The 19,070-nt window shown below is 48.7% G+C and overlaps 1 protein-coding gene across 30 annotated transcripts in view; it reads left to right on the forward strand.

Annotated features, from left to right (window-relative positions):
• NCAM1 (neural cell adhesion molecule 1) overlaps positions 1-19,070 on the forward strand; it is a 331,209-nt gene that overhangs the window by 281,192 nt on the left and 30,947 nt on the right. For 6 of the 30 annotated variants that reach the window (XM_089312591.1, XM_089312597.1, XM_089312543.1 and 3 more), the window contains exons 9-16: positions 2,514-2,543; positions 6,634-6,784; positions 7,129-7,313; positions 7,701-7,797; positions 8,130-8,300; positions 9,890-10,021; positions 16,496-16,543; positions 18,035-18,076. In XM_089312591.1, coding sequence (XP_089168717.1) covers positions 2,514-2,543; positions 6,634-6,784; positions 7,129-7,313; positions 7,701-7,797; positions 8,130-8,300; positions 9,890-10,021; positions 16,496-16,543; positions 18,035-18,076 — 856 coding nt within the window. Of the gene's footprint in view, positions 1-2,513; positions 2,544-6,633; positions 6,785-7,128; positions 7,314-7,700; positions 7,798-8,129; positions 8,301-9,889; positions 10,022-11,081; positions 11,097-16,495; positions 16,544-18,034; positions 18,077-19,070 lie in introns of all 30 variants that reach the window. The other 24 variants (XM_070078407.2, XM_008261324.5, XM_008261287.5 and 21 more) reach the window with 6 other exon arrangements.

Here is a 19,070-nt window from a genome sequence, read left to right on the forward strand (position 1 = left end):
GCTGCTTTCAACCTTGTATGAACACTTATTTGAAATATCTTTACCAAGGTACTGATAAAAGTGTGGACTGCAGCAAGGTCAAGTACAGAACCCTCAAACTGCCATGGCTTCCCTCTGGTCAGTGGCTCAGAAGATCCGACACCTGAGGCCTTAGAGCCACGGTGCTCCCTCATGATTTTGACGACTGTTGTGGAAGGGCCCATGATCCCTGGAGTAAAGTTAGTTCCAACAGAAGCTAATGACAGCAGCTTTGTCTTGTGCTTCGCTGTGTAGCTGAGTCTGATGTTAACCTTCCAGTCGGAAGAGGGACAAGAAGGCTTTCAACCGCAGACACAGTGACCTTCTAGAGGAATACCCATGTTGTTCTTCATCAGTGAAGGGAGAGGCAAGCAAACCAGCACAGTGAGCCTGGATGTCACAGCCTATCTTTAATCTCGTCTCTGGCCTGAGTCCAGTCCCTCACTGGAGGATAATCATTACCAAGTTGTTAAGCTTCAGCTAGTTCAGTTGCTTTACTTTAACAACTGGCAGTAGTTAGGCTAGGTCCAGTTGTTGGGTTCATTGAGATCACTAAGGTAAATCAGTTGTTACATCTCTTTCTGGTGGTCACTCTTGTGTTGTGAAAAAAAGAAAATATTTGACAGTCATAATGGTTTAGTTGGATCATGTGTGTGAAGGTCATTGTGATATTTGAGAAAGTTTGTGCAACTGTGTCCTCTCATGTCTCTCCTACCCAGATTCATTTTAAAGACTGCCCGGTATTTGAGTGAGCGACACTAAGTTTCAGGCACCATTTACATGTTAAGACCCAGGGATGATGATTTCCATATTCTCTCCCTGGCTGGAAAAAAAATCCATCATTTTCTCATTTGAATATCTCTGTGCCTTTGAAATGGGAAAGAAAAGCATATGAAACCTTAGTGATTATGGACAAAGAGAGGTGTGAAGAGTTGAGATCAGAAGAGACAGATGGAAAAAAAAATATTTCACGAACCCTGAATCTTGGGCTGACGGAGTATCCCACAAATAGGAGAGCACTGCTGAAATTCTGGAGCTTTGTTTTCACCAGGAGGGTTCCTCATTCGATACAGACCTAGTGCTCAGGTTTAAACACTGGGAAAGGTGACTGCATGGAACAAGCGGAACCTGGTTTATCCAGGGCGTGGGCAAATGTATAACAGGGAACATGATGATAGGATTATTATAGGGAAGCTTAACTTTAGATTGTATTCCTGCAGTCTTGCGTGTAAGATAGTAAAACATGTAAATATTCAAACAGCCTAGAGCTAACCATTGCTGATCATATCCTTATTTATTTCATAAGTGTGCATATTTGCATATCAGGTTGTCTTAAAGTGACCACACCTTCAACAAATGATTAGGGCTATCACATTTCCTATCATTCCACCAGGCACACAGGTAAAAGGTCAGGTTACTAGAAAACATTGTTACTTGCAACTACTTATTCTAAAAGCCACAGAACTATAGTGATTTGGGCAAGACACGAGAAAAATCTGATTTGAAAAAACAAATAACTCCATATGATATAGCCCTTTAAAAAATGCAGCCTTGTTTTGTGACAGACAAGCTTCTGAGTGATGTGAAACTGACATCCGCATTTGACATGTTGGGCCACTGTTCCACTAGTCTGTGTGTGTTCCTCCTTTTTCATTCCAGTATCATGTGCCATAACCTAGTATTTTCATGCTTATTTCTCTCAAAAGCTCCTTGCATTTAGCGAACTCTTACTTGATGTTTGCTAACTTATTTGTGTCCCCTTGATTGCATTTCTGTGTTTCTATTTCGAGCACCTTTTCTGTCCTTTTCCGTCTGAACATAGGGACAATCAAGCACTCAGGCCACCTGATGAAAACAATGCAGCTAGGTTGTCTTTGACTCTCAGGATGCAAACAGAATAACTGGAAGTGGAATAGATTCCCACGTGCCAGATGCATTTGGTATTCTCAAAACTTTCTGACCCATAATCTCAATGCCTTCATACTTCTCATTCCTAATGTATTCCTTGGTATTTAATAGAATGCATGCAAAGGGTTATAAAATGCATGAGCATAAAACGGCATTAGTATATCTGTGAAAAGCGATCTAATAAAGTCCAACAGCGGAAGCCTGCTCTCTAAGCATCTCTGGATTATGTGGTTAGAACTGGTAGTGTCACCAAATAAAAGGAATATTTAAGATGTTTTGGAGCAGCAGCAGTGTACTGTATCTGCTGGTGTCTTTATATATATGTCTCCCAGGGACTAGGGAAGCCTTTACTTTACCTTTGAATTCTACATTTTAATGTGCAGAAGAAGGGGGGGAGCTGAACATAAGCTAAATCCTACATTAAATTGGGTAATAAACACACCATTGAAAGTGGGCCTTGGAAAAAGTTCTGAATTAAGAAGAAGCTGCATGTGCACGGAATGCAGTATGATAGATCAATTCTTTAAAGCAACATGTTGTAAAATTTTACTGCTTTCTTGTTGTGTTTTATATCTTCTTCTCTCCAGGCTTCGTGGACTCGACCAGAGAAGCAAGAGGTATAGCTTACCTGACCACTAGCCAGTCCTTAGTGTTGAAAACATTACAGTTTAACTCACCATTACAGTTGCATAACCAGACATGCCTAACTAACTAGTACTGTAGTTGAATTAAAGCATAGGTCAATAGTGGTAGGCATTAGTGAGCAATAGTGTCATTTTAGGATGAGCAAGCAAGCTGTGTTGGGAATGGATGAACAAATCTATTATTTCCTAAAACGGGATCCTGTTCTCTTGCTGGTGCTAGTAAAAATCTCATCCAGGTAATTATACTGATAGAAATAAATTGCCCCAATTCCCAAGCCAGGCACTGTGAAATGATAGAAATTTTTTGACTCACGTGGTTGATGTGGCTTGGGACTATAAAGTCATAGAGTCGGTGATCTAAAAACCCACTCAGCCCTTTCCTTTCCAGCTCAACTCATCTTGTTGCTCACTTGTTCTATAACGATTGGTCTTGGTAATGATCACGTGTCGTTTCATCTCAAAAGCAACACCACAAAAATCTCTTGGTAGTTTTTCCAAATTACTAAACACATGGATGTTACTTTTAGAAAGCATTAAATTTGTGACATTAGAATGATTTTCTGCAAATGGTTTTATGTTTTTAAAAATCATTGAAATGTCTCTGACGGCTTCCTGCAGTCCAGGGTATTGTGGGACTTAGTTTGAAAATTGGAAGTAAACATTAATATTCAGATTTTAATTGCTGCACTCCAAGACCCTACCTTGGACTACACCTATCATATTTGACCTGACTTGTGTGATTAAGCAACATGTAGTAAAATAAGAACCAGTATGCTTCAGATGAGATTCAGGGATCTGGTCTTTAAATCCCTTTTTAAAAACATAGCCTTTTATCTCTTCTCTGTACAGAACTGTGATATGTTACACTATAGACACAGAAGATCCTATAGATTTGTATAGATTTATTCAGTAAATCTATTCTCACAGTCCTTCCTTCAGGAACAATGATTATTCAGAACACATAACTCGTGTGTTCGGGTCAGGGCTATAAATATTTAATATGGCTTAATATTTAAAAGTTGACTGCTTGTCCCCAGGCACTGACATTAGTTTTTGCACATGAACAAACTGCCATTGTCAAATCTAGTGCATTATGAACTCTCTCAGCATCGTACCTCCTCGATGTCACAGGGACTGTAGTGAAGTGTACATCCTCTCCGAAATGCTTCTCTCCAATGCACAGGAATCGCTTAGTGCTGTCACGTGCTGGGTGTTTTACTGCCCCACAGTCACGGAGTTGGGGTTGAGGAAGGGAGAGAAGAACGGGCTAATTATTAGCTACTCTTAAGCAGCTACAGATCTCGTTCTCCTTGGCCTTCTACATCTTCCCTCTGTCATTCTGGTTTAGACCTGATTAGAGGTAGAACTGAGATTTATCAGGGAGCATTCAGAAGATGTTAACAGAGTTATTATTATCCTAAGTAGAAGTAATCGGTTTGCTCCCAGAAAAGCAGGCACCTCACTCTGTCTTCCAGAAGTGTCCTTATCATGAGTGTCTCATTTTGGGCGTAATTGACTTTCAAGTGAATGCTGCATGGGGCTCAGAAGTTCCATTCTCTCCGGTTTGTGTGATGCAGAGACAAGGACCCAAGTCCAGATGAGCATGGAGGAAGACTTGGGCTGGGGCTAATCTCTTGCTGTGTGCTCTGAAAAGCCTGACCTTTGGAAAAAGGGAGACAGAAATGGTTTGATGAAACAGTTAGCATTGCCCTTTTTACTATTAGAACAGCAGTCTTCTGTCTATGGCCATATCACCCTGAGCGTGCCCGATCTCCTCTGATCTCGGAAGCTAAGCAGGGTTGGGCCCAGTTGGTACTTGGATGGGAGAAAGGGAGTCCTCTTGTGGTGGTGATCTTCCCACTCCTACCTGGAATTCATCGGCTGCCTCTGTGAGAGCCTGCATAGTCAGCATGGCTTTTGCTCTGGAGGGCTTTGACCCTGACTTTGTCCTGATGCCAGAGTGAAGCATGGCGGGGGGGATAGTCCAATCACACTGGAATCCATCTGCAAATTCTCAAAGGGGAAACTGGGCAGCTACAAATAACCCCATCATCAAGCCTGTAGTGAGCCACTGGGAAGTGAGAATTCTCTCTAGAGGGATGGCCTGCCCATCTCTGATGTCATTAAATGAAAGAAATTCCCACATAGAGAAATTTCAGAAATAAGACAAGAGTGGGGTGGGGGAAGTGGGACTCTCCGTGCAACCCTTTTATGAGCGTCTCTTGCACCATTCTCTAGATTATTCTGGATAGAGACTGCTCAGCCCTTGCTTTGTTGTCGTAGGTGTCCTCGTACCTACATGACTTTCTTGACTCTTTTGTTACAGCATCACTTCCTGAGGAAACACTCCCTTGACCTTCTGAGGATCAGGGTCAGAATGCTGTGTCGTGCCTAGCATCCCTGGGATAGTCCTATCTGGGTCCCAAAGAATCAGTTGGGATGACCACAAAGGCCAGATGTGGACTTCAAGTCCTCTCTGCCCTCACTCCCGCTGTGTTTGCAGCAAATAGAAGTAGCAAGCAGCTCATGCCAGGTCTTTCAAGACACTGGCAGGGTGGCTTCCCACCCTTTATGTCACTTGCATAGACCAATGGGTAAAGATTGGGTATGGCACAAGGAAATGGCCACTAGGGTGGGCCAGCACAGCACTGTCAGCCCACAAGGAATGGGGTCCCGGAAGCCAGTGTTTCCCACAACCTGAATGTCTCAGACTTGCTGGTGAAGTGCTCCACACCTGACTGTTGTTATCGCTCATCAGTGTGTGGCATCTCCTGGGATGCTGCTTCTCTACCGCCTGTTCCCCAGACTCACAGGTCAAATGGGAGCATCAGGACATGCATCTCAGTGAGAACAGACGCTCACAGCAGTGGACAGGGATGATTTTGCTTGGTTTTGCTGTCTTCTCACTTCTTTCCCAGCTCCCAGATGTGCCCTATGGTAGGGCTGAGATGGACGAGCTGTGTTAGCGCTAGGACAGGTGTTTCCTGTGCTAGATCTGCTGATGGTTCTGCAGAAGGCCAGTGATGCCTGGCTTTTGGGCTTCCCAGGCTGGCTACTCTATAGCATGGCAGTTCTGGGCATCAGACTTCCAAACCAGCATATCAAAGGAACCTGAAGCCAGGTGTCCCGTCTTTCTCTAAAGACCTAACTCATAGTATGGCAGGGGCCACATGCAAAGTACCCTTCCAAGAGATAAAAGAATGGCCCAGTCTTCAAGATTCAGACCCCTTCTTGAGACTGCCAGCATTCTCATGGTTCTAGACTTGGACCCCATGCCTGGAGTCTTCCTGGGCCAGCAGCCATTTAACTCAGACTACCAAAGAAGGAAACCCCTTAGAAACACCCCAGTACCTATTGCCAGAAGGTCAAGTATTTACTGTCTTTCTGATGCACCTGTAATTCCAGAGACTCGGGAAGCCAAAAGCAGTCTCAAGGACTAAGAATTGGTGGTGGCCAGGTGTCAAAGATCCTGGATCAGCCAGGAGCTTTCTGTGCCACTGTTCCTAGAGAGGGAACCCATTTACCTCCACTTCCAGCTCAACAGCTTTGAGTTACTTGGCTTCTTTATGGAGTTATTTTACTCTTAAGCACCAAGGGACGAAGGCACCTGCAGAAATGTGGGTGTCCTGTGTAATTCCTTCTATTGGGCACATTTGGATTTCCCATTCCATGTGCGTACACCATGGAGCTGGCAGATGGGCAGACTGGAAGGAAAGGAAGGGAGTGCACGTTCCCGGAATCTCATTTGTTGCTGGCCAGGACTTCTGCTTCCATTTCAGAAATCCCAACCAGTCGTCTCTCGGGACTTACCTTGTCCTTGCCCCAAACTAATTTTGACACATAGTGCAGGCCATCTGACTTAACTGCATCCTATCTTCTGTTTTGGTTCCACTCAGATTCTCATAGTGCTCCCCAAAGCCTCTGCCATTAGATGATACGTAAGAGTTAGACGGTGGCCAGGACAGGAGAGAGGATGGGAGACTGGGCACAGAGCAGCGATGGCCGAGTCTCCTAGTCCCCTCCCCTGCTGCAGCCTGTGACGCTCTCCCTTCCCTCCTGGCAGACTCTGGATGGGCACATGGTGGTGCGCAGCCACGCCCGCGTGTCGTCCCTGACCCTGAAGAGCATCCAGTACACAGACGCTGGAGAATACATCTGCACTGCCAGCAACACCATCGGCCAGGACTCGCAGTCCATGTACCTTGAAGTGCAATGTGAGGAATAACTGGGGAAAGGTGTGGGGTGGGCTTGGGAGGGAGGAGCAGTGCAGGACCAGGATGCAAAGGGGAAATGGCGGCCCAGACCAGGCTGCACCCCACGGGCTGTGTTCACATTCCCAGTGGCAGTTGGCCCCAGAGCAGTGTCCCCAAGCCACACCCTACACCATCCCCAGGCTTCCTTCCATAAGCCTTCCGCCGTGCCCTTGAGTCTTCCCATGTAACTCTCCAGGCACTAGCTCTGATCCAGGGAACACCTGCCTTCCCAGCACCAACAGACAGGATGTAGGGGACTTCATGATAATGCCAGTCATCCCGAGAGTCTCTGTCATTCATTGCAGATGCCCCCAAGCTACAGGGCCCAGTGGCTGTGTACACTTGGGAGGGGAACCAGGTGAACATCACCTGCGAGGTGTTTGCTTACCCCAGTGCTACGATCTCATGGTTCCGAGATGGTCAGTTGCTACCAAGCTCCAACTACAGCAATATCAAGATCTACAACACACCCTCTGCCAGCTATCTGGAGGTGAGTTGGGTGGAGGCGGGGTGGAAAAGGCATAGTTGGGTGATGGAGGAATTGTCTACTGCAGCTCCCTCTCACATTCTCTCTTGCTTCCCTGGCACACCCTGAGCAGGGAAGCCATTGGCTAGAGGAGAAACTGAACATTGTCCCAGGTCACCTGTCGCCACCACGCTCATCCTCTCCCTGCAGCCAGAGCAGGGACATTGGGGTGCAGTTTGCCCCTCCCAGGAACCCTTTTGCTGTTCTTATCTCTTGTGTAAGGCTTGGCTGCAGCTACTGATTGGTGCTTTCCTAGTTCCGCTCCTCACTAATTTAAACCAGTGATTAAAGATCTGAGTCTCTGGCCATCTCAGGGGATACTTGTAACCCAAGAGCTGCTTCCTCTTAAAGGTGACCCCGGACTCAGAAAATGATTTCGGAAACTACAACTGTACTGCCGTGAACCGTATTGGACAGGAGTCGTTGGAGTTCATCCTTGTTCAGGCAGGTGAGTGCCCCTCATGGCGACGTCCATGCCATTTTGCCATTTCCAGTCCATTGCGTGTGTTTCAGTAGTTCCAGGATAGTGGGAAGAAAAGAAGGCCAGGCCCAACAAAGTCATAGGGTCAGGAAGCTGGGGGGGGGGGAGCGGGGGTCACTGGAGGTGTGAGGATCTGAGCATGGGCTGTGTTGTAGGAGAATCACTTGGGGAATGGAGGAGAGGAGATGGTGGCAAGGTACCCAAGAGGGAACAGGAATGGGAGAGCTGTGCTACATGGCTGGGGATAGTATCCCAAGCCTAGCTGGGCTCACCTGCATCTCCATATGTGTCCTCCACAGACACCCCGTCTTCGCCATCCATCGACCAGGTGGAGCCCTACTCCAGTACTGCGCAGGTGCAGTTTGATGAGCCTGAGGCCACAGGCGGCGTGCCCATCCTCAAATACAAGGCTGAGTGGAAGGCAATGGGCGAGGAAGCCTGGCATTTCAAGTGGTATGATGCCAAAGAAGGTGAGTCAGCAAGAGTCAGGTTCCCTTGGGGTTGATGAGTCCTTCAGTACCCAGTGCTAGGGTGCACTCCAGAGCCTGGCTGCCTGTTTGGGTAGGGTGGCCTCCACTCACCCACTGGAGCAAGCCGGAGGCTACCACCTGCCATCCTGTTTGTGTCCCTACAGCAGTAGGTCATGGTCACATCTGTGTATAGAGTTACTGGCCTTCTGCTCCCTGGTGCCTCAGAACCTGGTTCTCATGACCCTGCCAGGATGGATGAGGCCAGCTCGGCCATGTTCCAGGCAGAAGGCCTACTTCAGTGCTGACGAGAGGAGTACGGCCGCTCATGCTGTGCACATGTAGGTCCCCCGTGCTGCAGCTTGCCTGCTGACACAGCCAGTGCTGCTTAGAAATCTGTACTCGGGGACTGTAGCAGGAGTAGGATGGTAATCCAGTGAGTTAGAGCAGGAAGACTAGTCTGCTCTGGGGTCGACCCTGTGATGCCTTTCCAAGCTAATTTTTTTAAAATGGCCTTGGATTGCTGTAATTCGAATATGCTGAGCCCAGACTAGCTGAGGATGGAGTGTGTTTATGTGCAGCATCTCTTTGGGGGGGGTGGGGGGGGGTTGTTGGACTAACTCGGTGATGGGTGCTTTGGTTTTGTAGACATTTTCATCCTGGTCTGGTGCGTGGTACAGGGTGGAACTGGAAGTGGGTGGGATTTCAGTGTCATGGCCATCGAGAGACAAGGTCCAACTGGCTTCACTGAGAATTAGCTCTGTGAACAAGCTCCCACTCCTCTTTATGGGGAGAGTGGGCGTGGGCCTGAGAGGGACCTCCGTGTAGTCAGAAGGGGAGCTGGAAGAAAGTGGTGGTTTTGTCTTCTGACTTGCCCTGAAACCCCATACCTGGCAGGTTGATCCCGTGCTAGAATCCGTCTACTGGGCTTTTCCCCTCTTTTTTATACATCCATTCTAGTTACGTTTTCATCACAGTAAAATGGACTTTACCATTTTAACCATTCTGAAGTGCGTGTTTCAGTAGCATTACAATCACAACCATTAGCACCACCCATCTCCGGAAGAACCTTCCTGGCCTCGCACACAGAAACTGTGTAGCCGTGCAGTGCTAACTCACTCCCACCCTTCCCTGGCAGCCACCATTCTCCTGTTACCCTGTAGTTGTCTACTGGAGGTACCTTGTCCAAGTGGAACCACAGTGTGTGTCCTTTTGTGTCAGGCTTATGTCACGTAGCATCTTGGCCTCAGAGTTCATCTGTGTTATATGATCCATGTCAGAATTCTCATACTCCATCATATGTATGTGCCACATTTCCTACATCCACTCCCTCTTCTGCCTGTGGTCCTTTGGGTTGTGTCTGCCTTTTGCTGGGGGTGAATGATGGCTGCTGCGACCCTGGGGACCCAGGCATCTCTTTGTGTCCTGTGTTTTCATTCTTTTCTGCGTATGCTCACAAGTAGAATTGTGGGAGCCAGAGCTGATCCCCTGTGTGAGACACTGCGGCCCTGCCCTGCTGTGGTCACCAGCATCTGCGCCTTCTTCCCAGAGCCTCACACCCTTTTGTGACACTTCCCATATTCTCACCACAGCCAGCATGGAGGGCATCGTCACCATCGTGGGCCTGAAGCCGGAGACCACGTATGCTGTACGACTGGCAGCCCTCAACGGCAAGGGGCTGGGTGAGATCAGCGCGGCCTCCGAGTTCAAGACACAGCCAGTCCGTAAGTAGAGCCAGCTGCCCTGCCCCTGCCCCACGCCCACCCTCTGCCCCTTGGGAGCAGAGAGGACCCTGAGCGGACCCACCTCACTGTTTGGATGCCAGCTTTTGCCCTCTGCTCTTGATAGCCCCACCTCTAGAACTCCAGCTAACACACAGCCTGCATCCTGTCTTTCTCAGGGGCATGGGGACACTGTGCTAGTCCTGCTTCAGCTTGTTAGAGTACCCGCCTGCTGGGGAGGGGGGAGGAGGCCTACAGCACACAGGGAATCAAACCAGTGATGTGCATGGAGGGATCTGGAGGATTTGCTTTTTCCCAGGAGCCACAGTGGCCCTGAGCACCCTGTGGCTTGAAAGGAGAGGGTCAAGGCAGGGACAGTGCTGCAAGTCGTGGAGAAACGGAGACTGCTGTTAGGATACATGAGCAGGAGCAAAGTCCCAGGGTGCAGGAAGGGAAAGGAGGGTGGTGGCCTTGGACTTCTCTGCTCCTCCAACACACGCGCGCGCGCGCACACACACACACACACGAGAAGTGTTTGTCACTCTCTCTTGAGAGTTGCTTCTCCCTGATTCTGCTTGGGCTGGCATCTCTGCTTTCCCTCAATCATTCCCTCTTCCCTTAAACTCTGCCGGCCCTGGTCTGTCCTCCCTTCCCACAGCAGCCAGGCTCAGCTCTGGCCACGTCTCTCTGTGGCCCAGAGTGGCTGCGCTGGGCAGCGCCGGAGTCCCTCCAGCTGCAGAAACTCTAGAACTTGGCTCCCGAGGGGCACCGAGCGCCCCGAGCTCGCTCTGACCCTGGGGTTCACATGCACTCGGTTTCATTCTCTTTGGAGTCAGGAGCCTGCAGAGGGGGCTCCCTTACCTTAGCCCAGAAGTGGAAAAGCCCGTGTCATCTTCATTCTACAGGAATTGCTACCTTCGGGATTTGAAGTAATTTGATAATTTGAGTTTCCAGCTCCGTGTGCTCCTCAGATTCTAGTCATTTCTTTTACATCTTATTTTTTTTTCTTGGGTCTGTCTCTTGTCTTTTCTTTCCGTCTGTGTTCCATCCATGGGAAATGCAGATAGCCCTCCTCCACGTAAGTGCCTCTTCATACCCCATTACCTGTTTCCATAGCGTTAACGTCTGGTAGTCCTAGTTCTTAATTTAGTTCCAGTCCCTTTTTGTCCCCTAGAGGCTGGAGTAGATGGTACCGCCTGGGCCTTAACCACACTGACCTTAGTCTAGTTGTGCCCTTGTTAACATCTGTAGGTTACTCCAAGAGGCTAACCCTCTTCCTCTCTTAGAGCATGCAACTTCTGTGTCTTTTGAAATTGTGTTCACTGATCTTGTGTGTGATGATCGCCCTGTGACGACAACACTAATGTTTGCTGAGCCAAGCATGATGAAGTCTGCACGTGGCCTCTGAGGCCCACACTGGAGCACCACCTCACCTTTAGCCAGGACACGAGAAGGTGACCGCGATCAACATCCCTTCAAGGGAAAAAAAGAAAATAGCCTGAAAGGATTTTTTTTAAAGATTTATTTGTTTACTTGAAAGTCAGAGTTACAGAGAGGCAGAGAGAGAGAGAGAGAGAGAGAGAGAGAGAGAGAGAGAGAGGTCTTCCATCCGCTGGTTCACTCCTTAGATGGCTGCAACAGTGGGAGTTGCACTGATCTGCAGCCAGGAGCCAGGAGCTTCTTCCAGGTCTCCCAAGCAGGTGCAGGGGCCCAAGCACTTGGGCCATCTTCTGCTGCTTTCCCAGGCCATAGCTGACAGCTGGATTGGAAGTGGAGCAGCTGGAACTTGAACCGGCGCCCATATGGGATGCCGGCACTGCAGGCGACGGCTTTACCCTCTACACCACAGCGCCAGCCCCCCGAAAGAATTTTCACATGTGCTCTAAGAAAACAAAAGAATGGAGTTCAGTTTCTTCCTTGCCCTCCTGTCTTGCAGTTGGGAGCTGGAAGGAAACAACAGGACTGACTTGGGAGGTCCCTGCAGCCCACGCTTATAAAAACCTGGCACGAATTTTGGTTCCAAGTCATGGCATATCCCGCAGGCAGCTATGGGAGTTAAATCCCTAGTTCCAGGCAGCTGTGTTCATTAGCACTGGGTTATCTGCAGTGTGCATCTCCATGTTTGTAAAAGACTGATCAGCCGACCTAGTAACTCTCCTGTCTAGCATGGAGAAGGGGGAGAACCCCATGGAAAGGCCACCCTGATGGTGTAAGCTGTAAACACAGGTAACAGAGCTACAGGGAGCGACACTGCAGTCTGACCCTCTTGGCTTCTGTAGACACCCCCAAGCTTCACCCCGACCGGGGCCTGGCTCTTCTCTCCTAGGCAGAGCTCAGACGAGAGTGGAGGGAAGCATTACTCACATGGGCTCAGGGTAGAAGGTATTCAGGAAACTGCCTGCTCTTGTCACAAAAAGCTCCCAGCTCCTGAAAAGCACTCAGGGAAGCTTATCTTGTCAAAATGCATTCAGAAATATTGCAGCAACAGCAAAAACCAAGTAGCTAAGTGTAGGCGTTTGGAGATCTTGAGCAAGACCCAGATCCACTATCTCAGCAGAGTTGGTGTCTGAAAGCACCAGCTCCGAACGATGGCAGAGTCGGGAGTGACAGCTGTCAGTCTGGGCTGCTTCGGGAGGAACAGCTCCGGGCAGGACAGCATCTGCTGCTGGATCCTTCCGCTGACCCTTGACGGGTCCTGCCGCTGAGTCTCCAAGTCTCCTCCCTTTGGATTTGATCAGTGAGTGAGTGGTGGCTTAGTTACATTGAAAAGAAGACTGGGATGAGGCCTCCTCTTGGGTTTCTAACCTCTCCTGACACACAGTAACTGGATCGGGACTTCAAAGGCCACAGTGGTGTTTATTTATTGTCAGCTCAGGCCTTGGGAAGGTGAGAGTATTTTTTATAGCAAAGATCATGTTTTTAAAGTCAATGTTTAATTAAAATTTTAATTTTTACTTACATTTCAATTTAAAAAAGAAAAACAGGACCCCTAGACCTTACTGTTTATTGTCTGCTAGCATGAAAGCAGATGAGTGACCAAGATTCCAAGAAGCCCTTTGGAAGACAATGGCATCGACTCCCCATTCCAAGTGAACCAGGGACCATACAGCAGCAGGCATTCCTGGTGGCACAGAAAGTCAGTTTTCCTCAATCATGTAGTGAAGCCATGGAGCAAGGAATTAAAAAGCAAACCTCTCAGATGAGAGGGACCGGGGCATCGTCTTGGAGTTCAGCGTGCCTTTCTTAAGAACATAAAAGAGAGGAGGCGCTGAACATGTGGGAACATCATCATCTCACTAAGGAGGCCTCACCGGGGCAGTTCCTGTGACCTCCTGACCTTCCCAGAGCTGCTGAAGGGAGGGCCTAGCCCCAGGGGTATCCTGCTGCCCCGAGAGATGGCGCCAGTTGTTACAAACCTTACTTTTTCCTAAGAGATGCCAGGACAGGTTTTAAGAAGGACCTTCTCTGAGTTTTTGCTCCCGCTCCTTGCATAGCACAAAGGTTGTCTGAACCAAGGTCATCAGACTTAGCCACCGGTTTGCCTGTGCGCTTGCATCAAACCAGGAACCAATGGCATTGGTTCCTGATGCTGAGTCGCCGCTCCCTGACCTCTACTGCTGCAGGGGAGCACATGCATGGTCGGATCCTGTGACGCTGGAAGGGAAGCCACAGGCAGCAGGGCCTGGCGTGCTGGGCAGTGAGACTTGCTCTCAGTCCCCTGGGCATGGAGGTGTTGGGTGAGGCCGATTTTTGGCATTAACTCATCACTTGGGAGTTTGTGGAGATATCTCAACAGTGAGATTGCTTTCTTGGTTCTTTAAAAAAAAAAGAAAGAAAAGAAAGAGCATTTCTCCCCATCCAAAGGCATGGACATAGCAAAGCAGGAATGAGCAGGTAACACTAGCAGAAGACTCCCATGTCCTTGCCAGCAGATCAGAAAGCAGGGCTTACCTGCTTGGAGGTTCCTTTGCGTGCAGGGGATAAACATACATGAAGGTGATGAGAATCTGAGACTCGAAACCAATAAAGCCCTCAGCTGGGGAAGGGTTCCTGTTTCGTGTTCTTTTAAGCCACATATCTGCTGCTGTCAGGATGGGATGCTCAGGTGGAGAAGCCTGTGGCCTCTGTGGGCCTGGGAGGGGCTCTGTGCCTTCTTAGGATTCTTTTCCTCCATGACAGAGCCACACACCTGTGGAAGGTCCTTGCCTGGCTGGGCTCCCTCCTAATGGGCTGTGTCCCACAAAGCAGAACAGACCGTCGCTTCTGGAATGTAGAGGTTCTGAATGAGTCTCTGCATTTTAGAAGTAGTGTCCTGAGATTTTAGTTCTCACATGTTGTCCTTTAGAAAACAGATGGCACATTCAAGTATAAGTTGAATGCATTGTATGTAACACAGAAAAGGACTTCAGAAACTTCAAGAACAATTGGATTAAAAGATGTTTATTTTGGTGCAAAAAGTTTTAGAAGTCATACAGACTTTTCTCATAATATCTATTTGCCATGAATTTTTTAATAACTCTCATATGCTTGGATTTCAAAATCTTTTGCATCAAGATAAACTTATCTTTTAATTTTATTTTCCAGAAGTTTTTTGGAAGCACCAAAAATGTGGTTAAAACACATAAAAATTTCATCCCTTTGCCAGAATGATATGGACAATTGTGCTCCCCGTAAAAGCCAAAAAGTAAATGAAGGAAAGGGATTGAGAAGGCAATACGCTTCTACCTGAATTAACCAGACTGTCCAGGCATCACCAGTCAGTGACCTAGCTGGCTGTAATTCCAGTGGTATTGTACTCTCATGGTTTAAGGAAGATAAATCATGCACATTAAGGCAGTGTTGCACATTGGCTGATGTTTTCTCCAGTGTTCATCTAGCTGTCAAAGGGGTCTTTGTTTTGTGATTGTTGATGGGTTGACTCCTGAATATTTGCCAATGACAAACCAAAGATCCATTCAGTGCCCCAGTCTCCAGATGCACCATTTCTAACCATCCTCCATGCGAAGTCGGTGAGTGTCAGCTCCTGTCTCTTCAGCATTCCCTTTCTCAGGGCGACTGAGAAAAACCTGCACATTACCTACAGCGCTCTTCTATAGCAGCACCCAAGTTATGTTATAGACATTCAAGAAGTGGTTTTCTTATGTGTGAATTTGTGGTAGTTTGAAACAGAGAGAGAGAGACAGATCTTCCATTGTTCACTCCTCAAATGCCCGCAACAGCCAAGGTTAAGCTAGGTCAAAGCCAGGAGACCAGACCTAATGTAGCTCTTCCATGTGAATGACAAGGACCCAAGCACTTGAACCATCATCTGCTGCCTCTTGGGGCATGCACTAGCAGGAAGCTGGAATTGGAAATAGAATGGGGGCCCCAAACCAGACACCCAGATATGGGATATAGGCATCCCTAGAAGCATTAGCTGCTGTGCCAAACACATGCCCCCAAATAATCGCATTCTATAGGAGTTCTTTTGGAGGCAGTGGTGTTGTATGATCGTCTGTATACAAGGGATCATGAACTTCACCCATAACAAGCCTTAAGCAGCACAGTCACTTCTATTCTATTAGTTGTTGCAGTTACATAGCTTTGTTATAAATATGCACTATCTATGTAAATATATACCCATATTTAAACATAGATGAGCGATACAAAGTGGCATCAAAAAGTTGATGGAAAATGGCATGAAAAAATAAGTTTTGAGGTGAGCATATGACCTGGTGGTTTAGTTGCAGGTTAAGATACTCACATCCCACATTGGAAGGCCTACATTTGCTATCTGGCTGCAGTTCCAGCATCCTGCTAATGCAGACCCTGGGAGGCAGTGATGATGGCTCAAATAATTGGGTTCTGCCACCCACATGGAGACCTGAATTGGGTTCTGGCTCCCAGATTTGGCCACCTGGTCATTGCAAGCATTTGGAGAATGAATCAGCAGAGCTGTGTGTGTATGCATGTGTGCGTGTGTGTAAGAAAAAATAAATATTTTTGCTGCAAAAAATTTGAAATACATGCATGGTATTTTCATAGTAGATAGATGTTCTCTGGACTTCTTAATAAACCTTGTGTGTGGCATGAAAAGTCCAAGTGTTATCTCCTTTTGCTTACCTTATATCGAGGTCCAAGTGCCTTTGCCCTGGGCCCTCTGACCCTATGGAGACAGCAGGTCCTGCATTATTGGCTGTTTGTTTCCAGTCGTGGTTCAAGGCCTCTGCAGCTGTTCCCAGCCAACCCCTGACCTGAGCAGCAGGGTTTGGCAGGTGCCCAGGCTCAAGGGTTGAAGGCAGAGGGCACCCTGGTCTCCATGGATCTGCGGCCACCTGTTCTATGCATGGTGTTTCTCTTCCCTACAGTAACTCACTTCAGCCCGTCCTACTGACACTCCGGGATGTCGTGGCTGTTTTTCCATCCTGTGTCCCACTCCCTCCATGAGCTTTCTTCCCCCACCCCATTTATTTTTCACCTTCATTTTTCTTTCTTCAGCAGCTCCTGCTAGCTCCTCTACCCCTGTTCCATTGTCTTCACCAGAGAGTGAGTATCATTTTCTTCATCCATCTCCCTGCAGGTTGCTTTCCAACAGCCCGAGTGCTCTGTCGCACGCTATCTCCTGAGCAGGGTGATAACTCACCTCCCACAGCGGGAAGCTCTGTCGGGTTTTAGGGAAGCAAATGAGAAGAGAAATAGGCATAGGACCTCTCAGCTTCAAGGAAGCAGGGGAAGGGCCTTGCTCTGGACAGGGCTGCTCCGGCCAGCCCTGTCTCCAGGATTCCCAGTGGCCTGCACCAAAGAAATTTACCAAGAAAAATATCTACCCTGCAGGATCCTCTAAAACACTTTGAGGTGTTGTGCTTTTACCCTCATTTTAATTGGAACAGTTGGATTCAGGCATTGAAATTAGATAGTCCTATAGCTTTTGCTTTATCCATAAATGCATAATTTCTCATAAATATTTGGAAGAAGATAAACAATGCCTGCCCACAGTGTTTGGCAGTAGGGGCTTAGACAAATAATTTAACCCTTCGTGAGTGAGCCCTGATGTTCTTGATACACAGTGGCCTTCCACACACAGCCTTAGTGCACATGGCCCCAATCCCACTTTGCCACCCTGGATCAGTGCCACTGAGCTGGTGCCAGCATCCGCTGCTCGGTCCTGGGCTTGGTCACCTGGTGAGCCTCGCTCATTTCTGGTCGTAGTTCGTTTTGCTGCTCTGTCCTTTTGTTCCCTTGAATCCGCAGGAGGAGAGAGAGCTGCAGGCCTGCCACTTTGCAGAAGTTTGAACCTGGTTCTCTGGGTTTGAACAGCAACGTGAGGCCACAGCTGCCTGAGGATCAGGCTGTGTCGCCCGCATCTGCTCAGAGGAGCAGACAGCACCCAGCCTGCAGGCAGGGTGGCGCCGCCCAGCTGGCTTTATTCTCTCTGCTGTATCATGAACAGCTCTGTCTGGGCTCCAGCTTGGGAGAGGACTCAAGCCCCACACGCAAAAGCCCTCTCTTGCCATCTGTTTGGCCCAGAAACATGCCCACCTCCCCACACGGCGCTGTTCGAGGCCGTGCACTGCAGCCGAAGGAGCTCAGGCACTGGGTCATCAGGCCTGGGTGCCAGTCTCAGCTCTGCTCCTCTGCACAACCTCAGATAAGTCACAAAGCCTCCTGAATCTCAGATTACTCACCTCAACTGGAGGACAGATTCCACTTGCCTCCCAAGGGCTTACAGAAATTAGAGCACCAACGTGAAAGACACAAAACAGCTGCAATTAATAGTAGGAATTGTGGGAGGCTGTGTTATTTTTTGCTGTGTGAGAGTACTGTGTCAGCAAAATCTCTGATAATGTCTTTAAAATACTCATAGGGATAGAGGAATATCAAGGGGAAAAGGAGTAAGGGACTATCTCCTTTAGCATTCTGTCTTGTCTTCATGATGATGTCTGTATATCATATATAGACATACATATATTATGAATTTAATGTACCTCCGCTCTCTTTCACCTTTCTGTGCCCTTTTTGTCTATTGCGTTTCCATAGCAACCTGGCCTCCTCCTGCCCTTCCAGCCACAGAACCAGCTAGTGAGTACAGAGAGCCCAGCTGCTCTCCGCAGACCGCTCGTGCTGTGTGTCGCAGAGCCCCCTTCTGGGTCACAGCTCTGCCCGTTGTCTTCCCTTTCGTTAACAGCAACAGTTGTGACTGCATGGAGGCCCCGAGGCTGGCATGGTTTCCTAGGCATGCCGTCTGCTTGGCCACGAGAGCCCGCAGTGTGTCCCCGAGAGAACTGGGGTGATGATTCGTATAGTTCTCTGTGCATGAGGAGGCCTCTCCAAATTGGCCGTCAGGTGAAGAACAGAAAAGGACTAGGAAAGCGCTGAGGAGACAAAAGAGCAGCATCTCCTTCCAGCTCCTGCCGTCCCTCCCTCTGAAACGTGCACACGCCCAATGCACGCACCACGCTCACGTGTGCGGGGAGAGACGTAGCAAAAAGACTGAGAGCGAGGAGCAGGAGTGGAGCACACAGCTGCGTGGGGACGGCAGAGAGTGGTGCAGAGAGGAGGGAATCGCTGCTTCCTCGCTGCACGCCCTCCTTTGTCTTGCCGAACCCGAGCCCTTACGGGAAGGAGCGATCCCCCTCCCTCCCGCCGCCCTTCAGGCTTCTGTCTCAATGCTAGACTACTTGGATGGAGGAAGCCTAAGCCAGCTCCCTGTGGGCTGAAAGTCCAGATGCAAAGGCTGGAGTTAGCCTCTGGACAGCAGCAGTCAGGGCCGGCCCATATCCTCTCTTTTCTGTGGTGGAGAGCTAAGCACGGACAGCACTGTGACACGTTGCAGGCTGCAGGCTGGTCTTTACAAGGCTCCCGTGAAGGTGTGTGCTGAGGACATAAACCCCCTGACAGGGCATCAGGAGTGTGTGGGCATGCCTGTAATGTCCAAGCGCCGAAGCTTTGTGAGGCTCTGAGCTTTGATCGTATTTCTGGGTGCATAGAAAAAAAAATGGCACACGTGCAGTGGAGCAGAAGTCGGCCTGAGAAGGCAGAAAGCAGGTACACAAAATCCAGCTCCGGCTCCCCA

The sequence above is a fragment of the Oryctolagus cuniculus genome, chromosome 1 (genome assembly GCF_051225735.1).
Source record: "Oryctolagus cuniculus isolate XC-2025 breed Fujian yellow rabbit chromosome 1, ASM5122573v1, whole genome shotgun sequence".
In the NCBI taxonomy this organism is placed as follows: domain Eukaryota; kingdom Metazoa; phylum Chordata; class Mammalia; order Lagomorpha; family Leporidae; genus Oryctolagus; species Oryctolagus cuniculus.